The 17530-nt window shown below is 55.8% G+C and overlaps 1 protein-coding gene across 1 annotated transcript; it reads right to left on the bottom strand.

The window, feature by feature from the left end:
• Nucleotides 1–487: 487 nt before the first annotated feature.
• LOC116946483 (kinesin-like protein KIF3B) lies at nucleotides 488–13475 on the bottom strand. The gene is made up of 8 exons (XM_032961407.2): nucleotides 11843–13475; nucleotides 6085–6186; nucleotides 5198–5320; nucleotides 4515–4633; nucleotides 3716–3832; nucleotides 2885–2987; nucleotides 2331–2593; nucleotides 488–1948 (listed from the first exon to the last, which is right to left on the bottom strand). The coding sequence occupies exons 1-8, from the start codon at nucleotides 13304–13306 to the stop codon at nucleotides 1648–1650; spliced, it is 2592 nt and encodes an 863-aa protein (XP_032817298.2). The 5' UTR covers nucleotides 13307–13475; the 3' UTR covers nucleotides 488–1647.
• Between the last annotated feature and the right edge of the window lie 4055 nt (nucleotides 13476–17530).

Below are 17530 nucleotides of genomic sequence, written 5' to 3' on the forward strand. Positions count from 1 at the left end.
TGCAGTGGCTCGTCACAGGCCAGCTTCGCGGATCGACGCGGAGAACGGCCGTAGATTCCTTCGCTGTTGTAACGCCGCTGCGAATGCGGAGGGCTCCAGTGGTCGGAGGAACTCGTTTTGACACGCGCACGAAAAAACCCCACCACTGCGTGCCTGCTGTGCGGCGGCCGCGGCGGGATCCGGCCGCGAGCGGTGGCGGCGAGCGGTCGCGGCGGCCGCATCAACGGCTTCGGCCACGGTGACGCGGCGGCGATGTTAAACGGCAAACGATTCTTCACGCGCCGCGTGCAGCGCCAGCTGGAAGACCCGATGCTACGACGGATGAGAAATCCGCGACTCCCATACGCACGGCACGACCGGCACTTCACGATTCCTCGTTGAAAACGTGCTGCACGTGACGCCCACGACTTAAAAACGCCACCGCGGGGTTTGCAGGGCCCCTCCCCCCCCCACCCCCCGCGCCCCCCCTCCACCCCCCGCGCCCCCCCTCCACCCCTCCCCCCACAACAACAACCCAAGGTGGAGCCACGAGACCGTCACTTGCATCCGTATCCGGAACGGCAACGTCATCCGGGCTGGAATCGCCGCACGTGGCGCTCTGACCATCACCCTGCTTGGGTACGACCACGCGTGGCGCTCACGTCTTCTCCCGTCCACCACGTAAGCCGCACCCAAAGGCAACGGTGCAGGTGACGTGGGAGCAGTGGCCCAGCCTGGTTGGCATTGGGGCCCTGGTGTAAAGGGATTAAATACCCACATCCCCCAACCGCCCTGTAGCTACGGTTGCCACTTCTGGAGGTTACAATAAAAAAAAAACCGGAGCATGTCAATGAGAGGAAGCAGAAAGATACTTCACAACACTGGCAGAGGGGAGATTTACGTGCGAACGCATCGTTTTACGCGGTGCATTACCATTATGTGTCCTGTATTACTATTTTTAATTACGCAACTGACAAAATCCAGGACGCCTAAACATCCTGGGAAAATGCACGGATTTCCCAGAACAGGCCACTTCAAAAAGAAGACGATCCCGGGAACAGGTGGAAACGCTATACGCGGCCATCCCTGGCCCAGTTGCACCGCCTGCGCGGTTGGCAGCTATGCCGCTGCATCTTAAAAATACGAGATAAGAAAAAAAAACGGGGCCCAAGGGAAAACACCTTGGCACAATATCACCGGGCCGAGATTGCCGGCCTGAGCGATAACGCAGCCAAACCCCTCCGTTGTCGTTGTGTCGCGCGAACGCGCGCGACCATGGACGACCCACGGAACCGTGGACGACCCACGGAACGGCGGCCTTCGAGGAATCACGACGGCAGACAACGACGCCGCCGCCTCCGGAGAAGCCGGACGCGCGAGCGTTCTGCGTACGGCTCCCCGGCGCAGCCACTCTGCGCGCGCCAAACGAGGCCGCGGGGGTTTTTGTTTTGTGCGGCGCACGTGCCACCCCGACCTGCCCGTCGGGACCCGTACCCGCACGAACTCTCGGTGGCACCCACGCACGCTCAACGGTTGGCTGCCGAGCGGGCAAATTGAACTCTTGACGAACGTCGCGCAGGCCACTAAGCATCCGCGCAAGCGCCACCGGGTCGGCCAAGCTTCCCGACGCGGCCGCCCGTCCCGAGTCCACCGCCGCGGCCGCCGCCGCTACGTGGGGAGGTGTGCGTGCGGGAGCAAGGGCGACGAGAAGCCCTGGGAGGCCGGAGATTGAGAGTAGGCCGGAATAGCAGAGGATTGCGGGTACCCCTGCAGAGCGGAGAACTGTGGGTAGCCCTGAAGGACGGCGGAGGGCTGCGGGTAGCTTTGAGAAGCAGACGAGGACTGTTGGTAGGCGATGGCGGAAGCCGACGAAGGGTAGATTTGCGAGTGGCGAGAGCGCACGCCAAGAGCGGAGATCGGAATCGGCAACAAGGACATCGCAGACACGGGTCTTCGGCTGTGCTTGGTCCTGTTTGTTGAGCACCAAAATACAAAAAATGCAAATGTTAGAGACGTGTCCATGTTGCGGTGTAATTTACCGCACAATTGATCGAGCGCTGGATCCGCTGCGTGGGTTTTTTGCGGCTGCGCCGTGACAGCTTCTTCGGGGAACTGAAGACCTGAAGGAGGTGTTGACGGCTCGCGGGGCGAAACGTTGGACGTCACGCCGAAAAACACACGCGGTACGACCCCAATACACGTCGGAGAGCGGCACGGCTCCTCTACAACTTGCAGAGCCGTTCTGCACGACGACCACAGGAATAAATAAATAAGAACAACGATGAAGTGCGTGCGGAGGTGCGTGTGGGTGCCATGGCCGAGAGCGAGTGCCGAGAGCCGACAGGCCTCACCTGGATTTGCTTCTCCTCATCTCCCACTCGGAGCTCTCAGACGCTCCGGCTGCGCCGCTGCTGCTGCTGCTGCTGCCGCTGCCGTTGCTGCTGCTGCTGCTGCCGCCCCTAGAAGCGGCATGGGGCTGCTGCTGCTGCTGCTGCGAGGCCCCTTGCCCCGGAGAATCTCGCGCGCAGGGGGCGGAGCGACGTCCGCGTGGCGCGACGTAATCCCGCGTCGTCCGCGACGACAGCTCCAGCTCGACGAACATCACGTTCTCCGCCTGCTCTCACCCCCGCGCAAGCGCAACGAGCGGCGTGGACATGGTTACGCGGGGAACAAAAACGGCGACGATTTGCCGTCGATGATCTCACGACGGGTTTCTCTCTCAACCTTCCTGCCCCCCCCCCCACCACCCCCGCCGCCCCCCCCCCCCCACCCACATGAATGATTTTAACCTTAGCTGGAAAACATAAGCAGAGGTAATCAACAACAACATCAACAAAAAACGCCATTACTTAAATCAAATCGCGAGCCGGAACTTCGACGATCGAGTCACTGGGGAAGGCCTCACCCGGAAGCGTGGGTTGCCCCAGCAGCGCACGGTGGCACAGGCCGTCTGGCTCACGGGTCGCTTGTACCCCACGGCCGACACCGGCCTCTTCAGCTGCTGGGCTCTGCCAAGTCGCAGTCAACGAGAGCGGCGACCACGCAAGCGTTAAGACGTTCGGTCTCCGAATATTTCCCCCGGGTCGCCGGCAGACCGGTGCGGCAGGCACGTTGACGAGCCGCCACGGGCCACAGCGAGATGTGGCCCGTGGCAGCTCGTGGATGCGGTGTGCCGGGCGTGGAAAATATTTTCCTGGTCGTCGAGCTGGACTGACCCGGGTGGAATTAAAGAGAGACGGGCAGCCCAGGAGCACCCCCTGGGATCCGGCTCCATCTCGTGTTGCCGTGATATCAATTATCTATGTCCTTGCACCCTTCCACTGGAATAAACTTCCCTTGTACATTGAGCAGGTCTCCCTTCCTTGACTTCCTTCCGTTCCACTCTTAAAGGTCCACCTCTTCTCCATCGCCCATTCTCTTGCTCTTCCCTCGCCCCTCCACTCCTTCCCCTCCCTTGCTCAACCCCTACGCACCCCTCTATCGCAGTCACACATTCCTCATCTCTCGCGTGGCCACTGCTTGTACTGTTATTATTATTATTATGTTACGCCACCTTGATTTAAGGCGCTCTGTGAATGTAAAATACAACAGGATAAGGTGACGAAGCACAGCCAGGCGTGGATCAAGACGTGTTTATCCGAGCAGGAAGAGCCCAACCAGGAATCTGCGGCCGCCGAGGCTGTTACGCAAGGGGGGTCCCCAGGGGGGGGGGGGGGGCGGTGGAGGACAGATCTACCCAGGGTTGCGAACGATCGGCTGCAGCCTCCACTGCTCCTCCTCCTCGTCAAAGTACGCTCGCTCCATCAACCTGCTCCTGACCTCCGGAGGAATGAAGTTCTCCATGGTCAGGTACCTGGGAAGGGGGGTGGGGTGGGGTGTGGGTTGGGACGGGCACCAATACCAATTGAGTTTAACGAAACGAGCGGAGAAATTGTTAGTCAACGGAGCGCCTCTTATTTGCGTCAACGATGACTGAGAACGGATGAAAATCGTCAAGCGCGACGATGCTGACAACGCCTCCTCGCCAAAGCCTGACCGACTCGGATGAGACAAACGAAATTAACCAAGTCTGAATGAATGACAAGATTTAAAAACGTGATTGGTGATGCAGTCTGTAAGATTAACCTTGGTAATTGTCAGGGTATGAAAAGATGGTTGGCGTGTTCATCGATTGACCGACTTATAATATGTGGTAGTCGACAAAATGTCACGCCTCTAACACCAACATCGAATAAATGTTTGACTAAATTTTTTACTGCTTTAGGTGACTGGGCAGGTGGCTGAGTGAGTGGCTGAGTAAATATGTGGCTGGGTGAATATTGGATGGGTGGCTGAGATGGATGGGTGGCTGAGAGTGAATGGGTGGCTTAGTGGGCAGGTGGCTATGTGGGTTGGTAGCTGGCTGGGTGGCTGATTGAGTGGATGGGTGGGTTGGCGGCTAGGTGGCTGGGTGCTTGGACAGGTGGATGTATGGGTGGGTGGCTGGGGTGCTTGGGCGGTTGGCTAAGTGGGTGGCTGGATGTCCCTGCACGTACTTGAGCTTGAGCTCGCGCGTGAGCTCATTCTGCGTCTGCTCCAGCTCCTGCCGCTCCTTCACGTGCTCATCCTGCACGTCCTGCGTCTCCGCCTTCACCGACTGCAGCTTCGCAAACAGCTGCGCCACACGGATAGATTCAAGAAATCCGTCATTCTACTGCCACCTCCTTGGCCAAATCGCAGCCGCACGCCTTACAATGCCTGTTACTATCCCAGGCAGCTTCCTGCCAGGCCCAAAACGTGAGATCTGACGATCGGACACATTCAGGTTGGTTTGGTCGCAGGTTCTAATGCAAAACTATTTTAATTTACATGCACGTCGGCACAAACGAATCGTATGTTTTCTGTTCCACTTCTTTTGGTAAATTATTAAAAAAAACGGACAAGTGCACTCAGGCTGGAAACAAATAACACGCACAGCACAAAGACAAAGGTCCGCCGTCCGTGCAGTGTCGACGAGCAAGCGCCTTTGGCGAGCGCCCACGAAAAGCCGGCACAGCGCACGAAGCGGTGGCGTGGCAAGCAGCGGCGGCAGCGGCGGCGGCGGCGCGTGTGGGATCATCGACTCAACCGGACTTCTCTGCTTTGCGATTGCGGCCGCAGCGAGGCACGAACTGGGCGCTCCGCCGGCGGCGTGGCAACAGTGACGACAGGCAACGGCGTTTGCGTCCGGGCACGGAACCTTTTTGAGTTTCTTGGTCTTGAGCTCGACCTCCTGGCGCAGCGAGGTGAACGTGTCCCTCAGCTCCAGCGTTTCCTCGTCGCGACGCTCCACCTGCTGCTGCATCTCCCGCTCGCGCCATTTCTGGAACCGCGATGGGCCACGGCGACGCAGCGCGATGACGCGCCGAACACACGACAGCGGTGACGCGAAACGACGCGCCGACACCACGCCAACATATGACCACGCAACGTTGTGGCGAGATGTTAACTACCTCGCCTGGTATGCAGGAGGTCACGGGTGTACGATCCCGACCCTGATGCCTGCTGTATATTTAGAGTTTGTGTGTCTCTCTCTCTCTCTCATCATTATCACGGTGCCTAGGAGATGTTAACTACCTCGCCTGTATACAGGAGGTCACGGGTACGATCCCGACCCTGATGCCTGCTGTATATTTAGAGTTTGTGTGTCTCTCTATCCCCATGGTTTTTTTTTCTCCGGGTCCACCGGTTTTTCCCTCTACATTTAGAGTATTTGGCTGCTATAAACCTCCACATGATAAGCCACGTGCTAAAATAAGAAAGAAATTGCTTTGTTTTAGTTTTATATACGGCAACGCAAGAGAACACAACATGGTACTCCCCGCCAACACAACCCAACTGATTATGCAACTTCCATTATCGTCCCATTCCCCCCCACCCTCTAGTTTTTATGATCTTGTTCAATCTAAGACATGTACAAACTCTTTGCTATTACAGCTTTAATCATGCCGTGTGTTGCTGGTCGCTTGGCGTTTTGCATCTTTAGGCCTGCGTTCAGCGATCGTGATATATATATACAAGTTTGAAGGTACCGCTATCCGTGCGCCAACCATAGTTCCAACCCCAACGTTGCGGGGAGACTCGGACCTGCTCTGCGATCTCCTGTCTCCGCTGCTCCAGCATCTTCTGCTGCTCGTTGGTGTGGTCCATGATATTCTTGCCTCCGACGAGCAGCTTGCTCTCCATGGCCTGCAGAGACCGCGCCACCGTGGACCCCACGGGTTGCATCGAGCAAACGTTACCAAAGCAAGGAAAAGCTAAAGGCAATAAAGTCTGTGCTCCTATGATGCGGTAGTTGCATTCCGGAACAACACCGCGTTGTCGAAAAATCGCGTTTCATTAATAATATATAAGATAGGGCGAGGCACAGTCCGCGATAACACAGTGAGATGCGTGACCCAGGCCGAGCAAAGACTGAGGCGCGTGGGTAGCATCTGGAAGCATCCAGCAGCATCCCGCCTTGTGTAGTGCTACGCCGAGGCAGCCGTACGACCGCTTATTCCTACTTGCGTGACGTAGTTCCGTTCATCTGCGTTATAATAAATGTGTTCCTGAATACATTCATCGCGTTGTATAAAATTCGCGGTATGAAAACAACACGCGTTATAGCAGAACAGACTGCACCAATAAGACTAATAATGCCCTCTCTTTATCCAGGAAAATTTCAGCGAGTCCTGAGACTAATTTGTCAGGAGGGTCCTGCTATGCTGCGATGTTTGTGGCCAATTCCGCTAATAATTGTTTGGCATGTGGGAAGGAACCGGAATGCCCAGAGAAGACCCATCGTGCATACGGGGGAATGACAGTTTAGCACGTAGGCTTTCGTGACCAATATCATCCAAAATACAGGTTTTTTTTTTGGTTTGTTCGCGTAAATATATATTACGCGATTTAACAAAAAAAAACTGTATTATGGAGGGAATGACACTCGACACTCCGCACAGACGTATGCAATACTACCGTTCCCCCTATTTAAACACACCCTATAGGCTGTTAAGAAAAGTAAGTGGGGGCTTGGCGTGGACGAAAGCCGAGGGTCAAGACTGACAAACAAGCGGTGGTCAAGGGAGGATAGAGAGGCCTGTCGAGCACGTCCACCTCGCAGAGACCGAGCAATGAGATCCGCTCACGTGCAACGGCGAGATTAGACCACGAGGGAAGGTGACGACTTAGGGGAGGCCTTCATCCGGCAACGGATAAAGCATGGCTGATGATGATGTCGAAAACCGGTCCAGAGTTAGCTTGCCTTGAAGCAATTCTCCCGAAACAATGCACTCTCCCACAAGGCTGTGGTGTCCTGATGGGTCGCGTGAGAAACACTTCCGCCGTTTGTTGAGAGACGGAGGCGTGAAGGGGGTGTATCGTCTGCTTATTATTTTCTTAAAATGAGTAGAAAAATATTGTAATAGGTGACGATTCGGGCAATGGGCCTTCTGCACAGCACACTCTCTACCTCTCTATCTGTGCTGTCAGAGAGAGCCACAGCCAGACGTGTGTCCCACGTCTGGCTATGCACCCCGCCTTCATGTACACACACACACGTCACCGTGCCAGCCATGCACACACTGCGTCAGGGAGCGACGTGCACCCTCTATCATTGACGGATGAGTATTCTGCACGAGTGATGTAATGTGTGTGCAGCGCATCAGAGATGAGCTCCCCGCTGGAGGCAAACGCCAACCACAGGCATCCACAAGGAGGAGGAGGCATCCCAGCCACACACGGCCGAGCGGTTGACCACTACCCCCCCCCCCCACCACCGCCCCCCAGAATATAAAGCATCAATTATCTCTCCCACGAGAGGGGACACAATAGCGCTGTGTTACCCGCCTGCGATTAAGGACGGCGCGACGGAATGTCTGTGGCCGGGCCATCTATAGCGGAGCCATCGTTAGTCGACCCCCCCACCCCCCGCCGAGGGCAGGGACACAGAGGCACGCGCACGCGCGAGCAATTAGCACAGCGCTCGCAGAACAACGCCGCTCTTTACAAGCCTCCCGCTTCCTCCTCCGCCGCCGCCATCCATTCCATTCCGTGTGTGCGTGCGTCAGGGCTGACCGCGTTTCGACCCAGTCACAACGCGTGCGTTCCCCACTCGCTGCGCTGTTTAAACGGCTCACTGCACGCCCGTCACATCAATGCTGCGAGTGTGCAGTGGGGGGGGGGGGGGTGGGGACTTATTTAATTTTATATAGATTTATAAAGCGCCTTTATCCAAGGCGCTCAAGAATAATGAATAAAATTGTACATTATGAGTGTGCCGTAGGATTGCTGTGGGTGTATCGTTAGGATGCTTTGGAAGAGCAGTGAAGGTGTTAAAGGGGGTTGACGGCAGTAGGGTAGCGGTTAGCGCGCTGCGCTACGAACTCGGCGACCCGAGTTCGATTGCCCGCTCATGGCCAACATCAGTGACGATTATCTGAACCGGTCCTGGGCCTCCCCTAGGTCGAATCGGGCGTGGTGCTGGCCACCCACTGCCTCGTGTGCCATGGCGGCCTTTCATAGGTGCTGCTCGCTAACAGCACTTGCTCCAGCAGTCTTTGTCATATGGGTCTTGAGGGGGTGCTGGGGTGCATTTGAAAAGCATTGGGGTTGAAGTCGCGGTGTCACAGAGGGTGCCTTGGGGGTACCGTGGGGATGTGGTGTTGTGGGGGTGCAGTAGGAGGGGGTGTTTATAATCTAAAGCCCAGACCGAAGCGTCTGAAACGCACGAAAGGTACGAATCGTCATCGGGGAGTCGCTGCGTTGGGAGTCACCGGCACGCGGTCGCCCAAAGGACCCCGACAGCGAGGGGGACAACAGCCTGAAGCAAATGTCGGGGGGAAGGAATGCGCAACAGAGTGTGATGGGAAACGGGAAGCCCCGTTCGTCTCTGGGCATTCCCTTTTCCGTAACAAACAATAACGCCGGTCTATGGGAATTCCGTTCGCCCGGCATTCGTCTTAGTCTCTTCCGGCGACAAGGAACGTAGGGTAGCTACCACGTGTGAACACAGGTGGATGTTGCACGGTAGTTTTCTTTGGGGACAGATCTCGCAAATAAGATTGACGCCGTTCCGCCCTCGTCCACCCGACACAATTGCCAGAATTTTGGCAGCTGCACGATGATGTTGGTCGTAGCCACGAGCGAAGCGTCCACACCCAGCGTGGATCGTTCTCCAGGAACAATCCCGTTGGTGCTGCTCGAGCAGTAGTACATTGGCGCGTTTGTTCACGTGACAACTATGCATTTCCATGGGACCCTTTTATTTAGCTGCGTCGGGTAGAGGAGGGTGTACGACACACAATCTACTTAAGCGATCCAATCCCCCCCCCAAAAAAATCGTATAAGAATATAATCATGGTCGCGAAAGCCTACGCGTGTTAAATGGCCGGATGTTGATTTCCCAAAAGCCCCGCTTTCCCCATCTCCTCTCAGAAAGGCACCCCGACTCCTCCCCTAACCCACCCGGCCCGACTCTCAGCCTCCCCACCAAGCCAGCTGCTGCGAGGCCGCTTCTTATTGATTTTCACTCTTCGTGCCCTGCACCGAAGCAGAGATCCGCTCTGCTCATGATGCACTGCCATTTTGACAACAAAAATTCCGCATGGGGCTGCAAAACGCCAAGCGAGGCCCTGAATAAAGAACAGCTAAAAGGCTGAATTCTGTGCCCCCACGGTGCCATCACTGCAGATGCTCGTAGCTGAAGAGTTTGAGAGCTGGTGCTGACACTGGTTTTATTGGCCATAGTGTACTGATGATTCCTAAATAATTAAGAAACCGGAATAGTTGTCTTCTTGTCCTGTTGCTGGCTAAAACAAAAAGGCCAACGTTTAGTGATTTCCTGCTCGACTGAGCATTGAGGCGGTGCTCATCTCCTGTTCACAGCCTTGAGCCAGGGGTGAAAATTCCACATTCCTATGGCAAGGGCTGGTCTCTGTAAAGTTGCATCCACTGTTGTGATTTCCCCCGCAACGTGGTAGCAATTGTATCGATCCACCGGAGGGATAATGGGCATTGTAACTGGAAATGCTGCGACTGCAAACCGGTCACTCACTCGACCGCTGTGTGCATTATACACAGTGCGTTGATGTCACGTGACATGCAAGGAATGCTGGAACGACCGATTTCATGCCGTCTATAATCACCAAATATTATAACTCTCATTTGTTCCCAGCCTGCACACACTGTTTCGTCGAATTAGTTTATCTTAATTTACAGAAATAGAACATAAAAACATATGCTTCATTCGCATTACGAAATATTTAGCCACTAATATCCATGTGCATCCAGATTGCATTGTATTCAAGGCTGCAACCAAACTAATGTATATGCCTCCTATTGCCAAATCTCACAAGTTAAGCATGCGAGAGTCCGGCTGGAACTCGGCTAGGACGCTGCCTAGGAAAAACAACAGGCTGCGAGCTGGCCAGGAGATGGCAGTACAGCGACGCATATAGTGTAATCTCTCACGTACGCACAGTGTGTTTTTCTCCAGGTACGGTACTCCGGTTTCCACTCGGAAATGGCCAAATATGCCAGTGCAGGACCCTCTTGAAAAAAATAGTCTTCAGACTCAAAGAGGCTTTCGCAGGTGAATCATTGGCACGAGAGTTGCTATAATCATGCGAGGCTTCTCCACACGGCTTCAGGGATCGCTTCGAAGGCAGGGCCCTGGGACACGGAGGCTGCTGGCCATGGTGCTGAATTTAAACACAGTTGCGCCGTCAAGTTAAGCATAGTTTGCGAAACCCTATTGCTTGCTGTGCAGCAGCTGTTTTCGGAACCCCGCTAAGTATGCAACAAACGGGCGGATTTCTGCAGGGCAGCTTGAGAGAAACCCTATTGCCGTGCAGGCTTGGAGCAGAGGTCTAAGCCCGCTATGCACCCTGATAGCCGAGTTAAATTCCCAGTCACGGCTAAAGTCGGACATGACAAGCGTTCCCCGCTCCATCTTTGCTCACTTCTCCACCAACCCGCACTTACCAACGTCATGAGGTTATGGTTAAAGACCTAACCGACGTGTGCGTGTGGAGAATGCCTTGGGTTAATAAATTAATTTACAGTGTTGCTATCAGTAATACTGTACTGTGCAACAGCAGCAGCAAGAGAGGTGGTGCAGTGGGAATTTGATACACTGCCGGGCAGTGGCCATAGGAGGAGAAACGCTAAGCATTCGTCTGGTGCTGTTCGTGTCGATCCGACGGGGGATGCCCTTGGGGTTGGACCCTACACACCTCTAATCCCGTAGACCCCGCACCCCGTGTGGCATGGTTCATTCTGCTGGGGTCCCTTCGAGAGCTCAGTGACAGGAACTCCATTAAGCCTGTCGAGGCGGCAAGCCAAGCCAAGCCTCGACTGTGTTGACAGAAGAGGTGAGGAGGAAAGACATGGGGGCAGCGTGACTCACAAAGGATCTTCCTCTCCCCAGGAGATCGAGTCTCCCAATCAAGAGAAAGGCAGATAATTCACCCGAACCAGATCACCCCCCCCCCCACTTCCCCCCCACAAATAATCCCCCAAACAATCATAACAATAACTACGCCTCAAGCGAATCTCGATACTTTTGATTCAGGAAGGGGCTCTACATTGGAATGTTTAGCCAAATTCCACTGGTGCGCGTTGTGGCATGTGGGAGCAGACTCGAGGACCCAGAGAAAAGTCACCAAAAGCAAACGACGGGGGTGACACTCAGTGATGCCATCTGCTGGCCACTCCCCGATGCCCAACAACATGTGGACAGCAATCGTGGCGGCCACCTCATCCAAGCACGAACCAGGGCTCGATCCCTGCTCGGCGCCGAGTAGGGGCGGGGGGGGGCAATGGAAAGGGATTGAATGAGCGGTGCGTGCGTAATCATCCACACCTTGATCTTGGACATGAGCGCGTCCTTGGCGTCCTGCTCCTTGGACAGATCCCACACCACTTTGTCCTTCTCGGCCATGAGCAGCTCCTCCTCCTCCTCTTCCTCCTCCTCCGTGGCTCCTTCTCGCTTCTCCTGCTTCTTGCCGCAGCTACGCACCTCCGCCTCATCCCGCTTCTCTCCGCCCGCCGAGTCCACGGCGAAACCGTCATCGTCCACCTCATCATCATCGTCGTCGTCGTCGCCGCCATCGTCATCTTTGTCGTTGTTCTCGCCGTCACCGCCCGCGCGAGACTTCCTCCTGCTTGTCCGACTCCTCCGCCGCTCCCTGCAGAGGCTGCGCTTCTCCAGCTGTGCCCTCAGCCTGGAGATCTCCTCCTGGAACTCGCGCAGCAACGCGTCCTTGGGGTCCTCGTTGATGCGCGGCTTGTTCTTGATGTTCTTTGCCCGGCTGGCGTAGCGCAGCGTCGTCAGGGACTCGTCGTAGTTGCAGTCGGCGGGACCCACCGTGGCCACCATGATGGTCTTGGCATTCCCTCCCAGGGAGTCTTGCAGGAGGCGCGTGAGCTTCGAGTCGCGGTACGGGACGTGGCTACTGCGGCCGTCCACCAGGGCCGAGATGACGTTGCCGAGCGCCGACAGGGACAGGTTGATCTTGGTGGCCTCCTTGAGTCGCTCGCCCTGCGCTCCCGTCTTGGCCTGCCGCTCGCTGCCCGCCAGGTCCACGAGGTTGAGCTTCCCGGCTCGGATGCGCGCTTGCCCGTCCACGCCGCGCTCGCTGCTCTCCACCGTCACCACGAAGATGGCGTGCGAGCGCGAACTGCGCTCGTTCATGTTGGTGGCGCCCACGGCGCGATTCTGACCCCCCACGTTCATGACGTGCTCGATCTCCTTGACGCTCTTGGTCACGAAGGACGACAGCTCCTTCACGTAGACGCCGACGTCGGGACGCTCCTTGAGCTCCAGCCGCTGGCTCTGATCCTTGCAGAGGAGGTCCCTGATCTCCTCCTGATAGATCTCCAGGTAGGAGGCGCGCACCAGGTACTGCTGGTTCTGCGAGCGCGAGATGTGGGTGAAGATCTGCTCGAAGGAGCTGGGGATCACGCCACGGCGCTCCGGGTCGCCGCAGGCCCGGCCAGGACCTTCCATGGTGTACGTCTTGCCCGTGCCCGTCTGGCCGTAGGCGAAGATGGTGCCGTTGAAACCCAGCAGCACGGACTCCACCAGCGGGCGGAAGGTCTCGTCGTAGAGGTCGGCCTGCTTCGAGTTCCAGTCGTAGACGGCGTCGAAGGTGAAGCTCTTGGGCAGCTCCGAGGGTCCGGCCCGCGGGTTCCTCACGGTCACCTGCCCCAGCTTCACGTCGAGGTCCACGGCGCCGCAGCAACCCGCGGACGCCTCGCGGCGGCTCAGCGGTCGGCAGCGGACCACGACTCGCACCGTCTCCTGCGCCTTGGCACGAGACGACATCGCGGCGTCGGAGCCTCCAACAACACCACCACCTCCTCCACCTCCTCCTTCTTCTTCACCGCCGCCGCCGCCGCTGCCTCCTCCTCCTCCTCTCCGGGGCTCGCGTCTCTCATGCCCTCGTCGCGGCCCTGGGAGAGAGCGAGAGAGCGCGGCTCCCCTCCCGTATCCCCTCTCCCCTCCCGTATCCCCTCTCCCCTCCCGTATCCCCTCTCACCTCCCGTATCCCCTCTCCCCTCCCGTATCCCCTCTCCCCTCCCGTATCCCCTCTCCCCTCCCGTATCCCCTCTCCCCTCCCGTATCCCCTCTCACCTCCCGTATCCCCTCTCACCTCCCGTATCCCCTCTCACCTCCTCTCCCCTCCCTCTCCCCGCTCTCTCCTCTCTCTCCCCGCTCTCTCCTCTCTCTCCCCGCGCTCTCCTCTCTCTCCCCGCGCTCTCCTCTCTCTCCCCGCTCTCTCCTCTCTCTCCCCGCTCTCTCTCCTCCCCTCCCTCTCCCCGCCCTCTCCTCGCTCTCTCTCCCCTCTCTCTCTCCCCTCTCTTTTTTTACGATCAGAAGAAACAAGAAGATGCTCGGTGTAGTCGGCACTTTGCTCCGTTCATCATTTCGTTTTTTTTGTTTTTTTAATGCTTTGCTTTATGTAACCCCCCCCCCCCCTTTTAAATGAAAGACCCAAAAAATGTTTTCCCTTCCCTCTCTCTCTACCCCCCTCTCTGCCTCTCCTCTCCCCTCTCTCTCCCCTCTCTCTCCGCTCTCTCCCCGCTCTCTCCCCTCCCTCTCCCCGCTCTCTCCCCGCTCTCTCCCCTCCCTCTCCCCGCTCTCTCTCCCCTCCCTCTCCCCACTCCTCTCTCTCCCCTCCCTCTCCCCTCCCTCTCGCCTCCCTCTCCCCGCTCTCTCCCCTCTCTCTCCCCTCCCTCTCCCCTCTCTCTCTCCCCTCTCTCTCTCTCTCCCCACCCTCTCCCCTCTCTCTCTCCCCTCCCTCTCCCCGCTCTCTCCCCACCCTCTCCCCTCTCTCTCTCCCCTCTCTCTCCCCTCTCTCCCCTCCCTCTCCCCTCTCTTTCCCCTCCCTCTCCCCTCTCTCCCCGCTCTCTCCCCGCTCTCCCCACCCTCTCCCCGCCTCGTCCACTGCGGCTCCACTCGTGCACGCCGCAGCGCGTTTGTATTTGGCAGTGCACACAGGCGGGCGTGGCAGCACTTTTCAGACTTGGTAGTGTAGGTGGGGAGGCGAGGCATTGCGGTTAGATTTGGTAGTGTGCATCGTGTCGGCGGTGGCAATGTCAATAGATGTTGTAATGCAACATTGTGTTGGCCAGGCATCGCGATTAGATCTGGTAATGCATGCTGGTAGGTAGGCGTGGCAGTGTAATTGTATTACATGGCATCATATTTAACAAAATATAAATATTCGTCAATAAAACTGCCGTAAAATAATAACAACACGCAAATGTACGTGCCATGAAGGGCTTTTTTCCCATTTCATATCTCCTATTAAGGCCACATACACACACGTGTGATGTCTGTACGAATTCCCCGAGGGTTTGTGTTGTCGTTATTAATTGCGCGTTGTGCACCCGTGCCAATGTTATCAGCAGCCCCTTACCAGACAATTAGTTTTACACATTGGGTGGGAGTCGGTAAGGGTTTGTATTTAGTCGTGCATGTAATTAGGTGCGGCAGTGCCATTGTATTTGGTAATGTATAAAGGTATGCGTGACAATGCGATTAGATTTGGTAACGCATATAGGTAGGCACGTCAGTCCTGTGTTTGACGCGGGGTGGGCAATGTATTGTATTTGGTAGAGTATATAAGTGCGCGATAATGTGATTGTATTTGTTAGTGCACATTGGCCAATGCGGCACTCCTATTGTATTTGCCAGTGCATATAGAGGGGGGGCGGGGGGTTAGAATAAATATAGGAGCGGCATTATATTTGTATTTGCTAATTTACATAGGCGGACGTGTCTGTGTATGTTGAACTTCTGTCGCACCGTACGTATTAGATATAATGTGTATGCGCGAGCACAGCTACACTTGAATTCATGGTTGGGCATCGTGCGAGTGTACAGTGCACACAGATGGGAGCGATGTGATAATGCAATAGGACTTGACAGTGCGATTTACATTTGGTTATATATATGTGTGTGTGTTGCACAAACACACTTGTTAGTGCGCATTGGCAGGCATGCAAGTGTGATTTTAAATTGCGCATTTTAAATGCGTGCGTGCATGTGTGTGTACCCAGGCAGGTGCGGCCAAGCAATTGCATTTTCCAGTGCGCATGGGCAGGCGTGACTCGCCACGTTTGTATTCGCTAGTGCACATCGGTGTGGGCGTCGGCGAGCGATCCGATTTGCTGAGGCCGCTCGGGTTTCGTCAATGTTGGTCTGCGTGTCACCGGTCGCCGGCAAATAGTTTTTTGTTGTTGTAAATTTTTATATAAGGGGCCGTCCATAAATGACGTCACGCACCTGGGGGGGGGAGGGTGTGAGACATTTGTGACGATGTGTGACGAGGGGGGATGGGGGGTTTGAGAAATGTGACGTCACATCAAAATGCGCAACTTTAAATAAATAGAGACAACACGTTCTACTTAATTAAATAGAATTTTTAATAAATGTTTTCTCCTACAACGTCAGAGTGCAGCACCACATTAAATACGCACTACAATGACAATAGTTTAAAGCGATTTGAAGCATGTTTTTTTGGGGGGGAGGGGGGTAGAGCTTTGTGACGTCATATTTGAGGGGGGGGGGGGTCTGACCTTTTGTGACGCCGTGTGACGAAAGGGTGGGGGGGGGGGGGTCAAAAAATCGTCCAAAATCGCGTGACGTCATTTATGGACGGCCCCGAACGCACCTAGGGCAAGGCGTCAATGGCCCACGCGAGTTTACCATTTACGCGAAGGCTTGCAACCCAGGCAAGGCGGCCAGCACAGGGCAGTGCAGAGACAAATAACAATCGGCAGCGTTGTGCTGCACTTCTACGCTACCGCGTCGAGAGTCGTGCCCCCTTCGCCAAAACCTTCATAGCCGATGCGTGCTGCTGGGGCAAGTGCTGTCGGCGAGCAGCACCTACGAAGGCCGGCACACGAGGGGGCGGGTGGCCATTACCATGCGCGGATGCCTTTGTATCCCCCAGAGCTGACGTTGCTTACGCTTACTGCACCCATTTAAGGTTGAGTTGACCTAGTGGGGGGGGGGGGGTGCTCGCGACCGGTTGAAATATTCGTCGCTGGTGGCAGCAAGCGGGAATTAAACTCGGGTCGCCGGGTTCGCAATGCGGTGCGCAGGAACCAACGCGTCGCCACCGCTCCCCATGGATTTTGCTACACTGCCCCCCGCCCATCCCCAAATATAGGCGAGTCACAATGTGTTTCATAATACGCAGCATATCCGACCGTCACAACCCAGTGCGGTGTGTATGTATGTGTAATGACAGGGTGACACCTGCAGGCCTCAAGGGGTAATTACGGCTATTGCTGCATTACATAATGCCTTATTATGAAGAGGCGTATCTGGGGTTAAGGTTAAGGGCGGTGTCAGTCGAGAAGCTCCGGGAACCATCCCGAAGGGTCTTAGTAGGTTCTAGAAAGGGGGCGTGGCCAGAGGTGGAGCTTGGCCACGTCAGGCGGATACAAGGAGCACCGAACCAGAGCTTCGGGGCTGTTAGTGTGGGGTCTGGGTCCTGGTTGCGTTGCTGCTCGTCGTCGTCTTCGACCACGTGGCTGTTCTTCTGCGGGACCCGCTCCGTCTTCGCCGCTAAGCTCGTCGACCAGCCAGCGTAGAGCAGGACGGAGAGGGGCTGCGTGTTTAGAGCAGCCTCGGTGTAGCCGCGTTACGAAGTGTATCGCCCTGTGTGCTCTTAATAAATAAGAAGCCTTCTACTTAAACGCGTGTCGGAAGTCGCTCACTACATATGTACTGCGTGCATGGTGTAACTGGTCATTGTAATAATAATTCAAATGTATAATGCGCATTCCATCCTAGGATCCCGATGCGCAATGCATGAAGAGCAAGAAACAAAAACAGAACCGGGGCAACCGACCAAACTAAAGAGGCAGTGCCACTTTTAAAGAGATATGACGTCAAAGCTGACTTAAATATATCGACCGACTCTGCCTGATTTCAGGATTGCAAGGCGTTCCATAGTTTGGGTGTGTTCACAATTCCGACCCTCTCAAACAGATGGCAAACCCCAATTTCGCGTACATTCGCCTATACCTCCTC

This window comes from Petromyzon marinus, chromosome 27 (assembly GCF_048934315.1).
Source record: "Petromyzon marinus isolate PM22_M1 ecotype Great Lakes invasive population chromosome 27, UKy_Petmar_22M1.pri1.0, whole genome shotgun sequence".
NCBI classification, from domain to species: Eukaryota; Metazoa; Chordata; class Hyperoartia; order Petromyzontiformes; family Petromyzontidae; genus Petromyzon; species Petromyzon marinus.

What these genes read in the sequence shown, in the direction of transcription:
- LOC116946483 (XM_032961407.2), bottom strand. Translation starts at nt 13,306, where the DNA reads ATGTCGTCTCGTGCCAAGGCGCAGGAGACGGTGCGAGTCGTGGTCCGC. An exon ending in CGCTCATGTCCAAGATCAAG is followed by an intron (nt 6,187 to 11,842) that starts GTGTGGATGATT and finishes CGGTCTCTGCAG; the next exon opens with GCCATGGAGAGCAAGCTGCT. An exon ending in CCGATCGTTCGCAACCCTGG is followed by an intron (nt 2,988 to 3,715) that starts GTAGATCTGTCC and finishes GCGACTTGGCAG; the next exon opens with AGCCCAGCAGCTGAAGAGGC.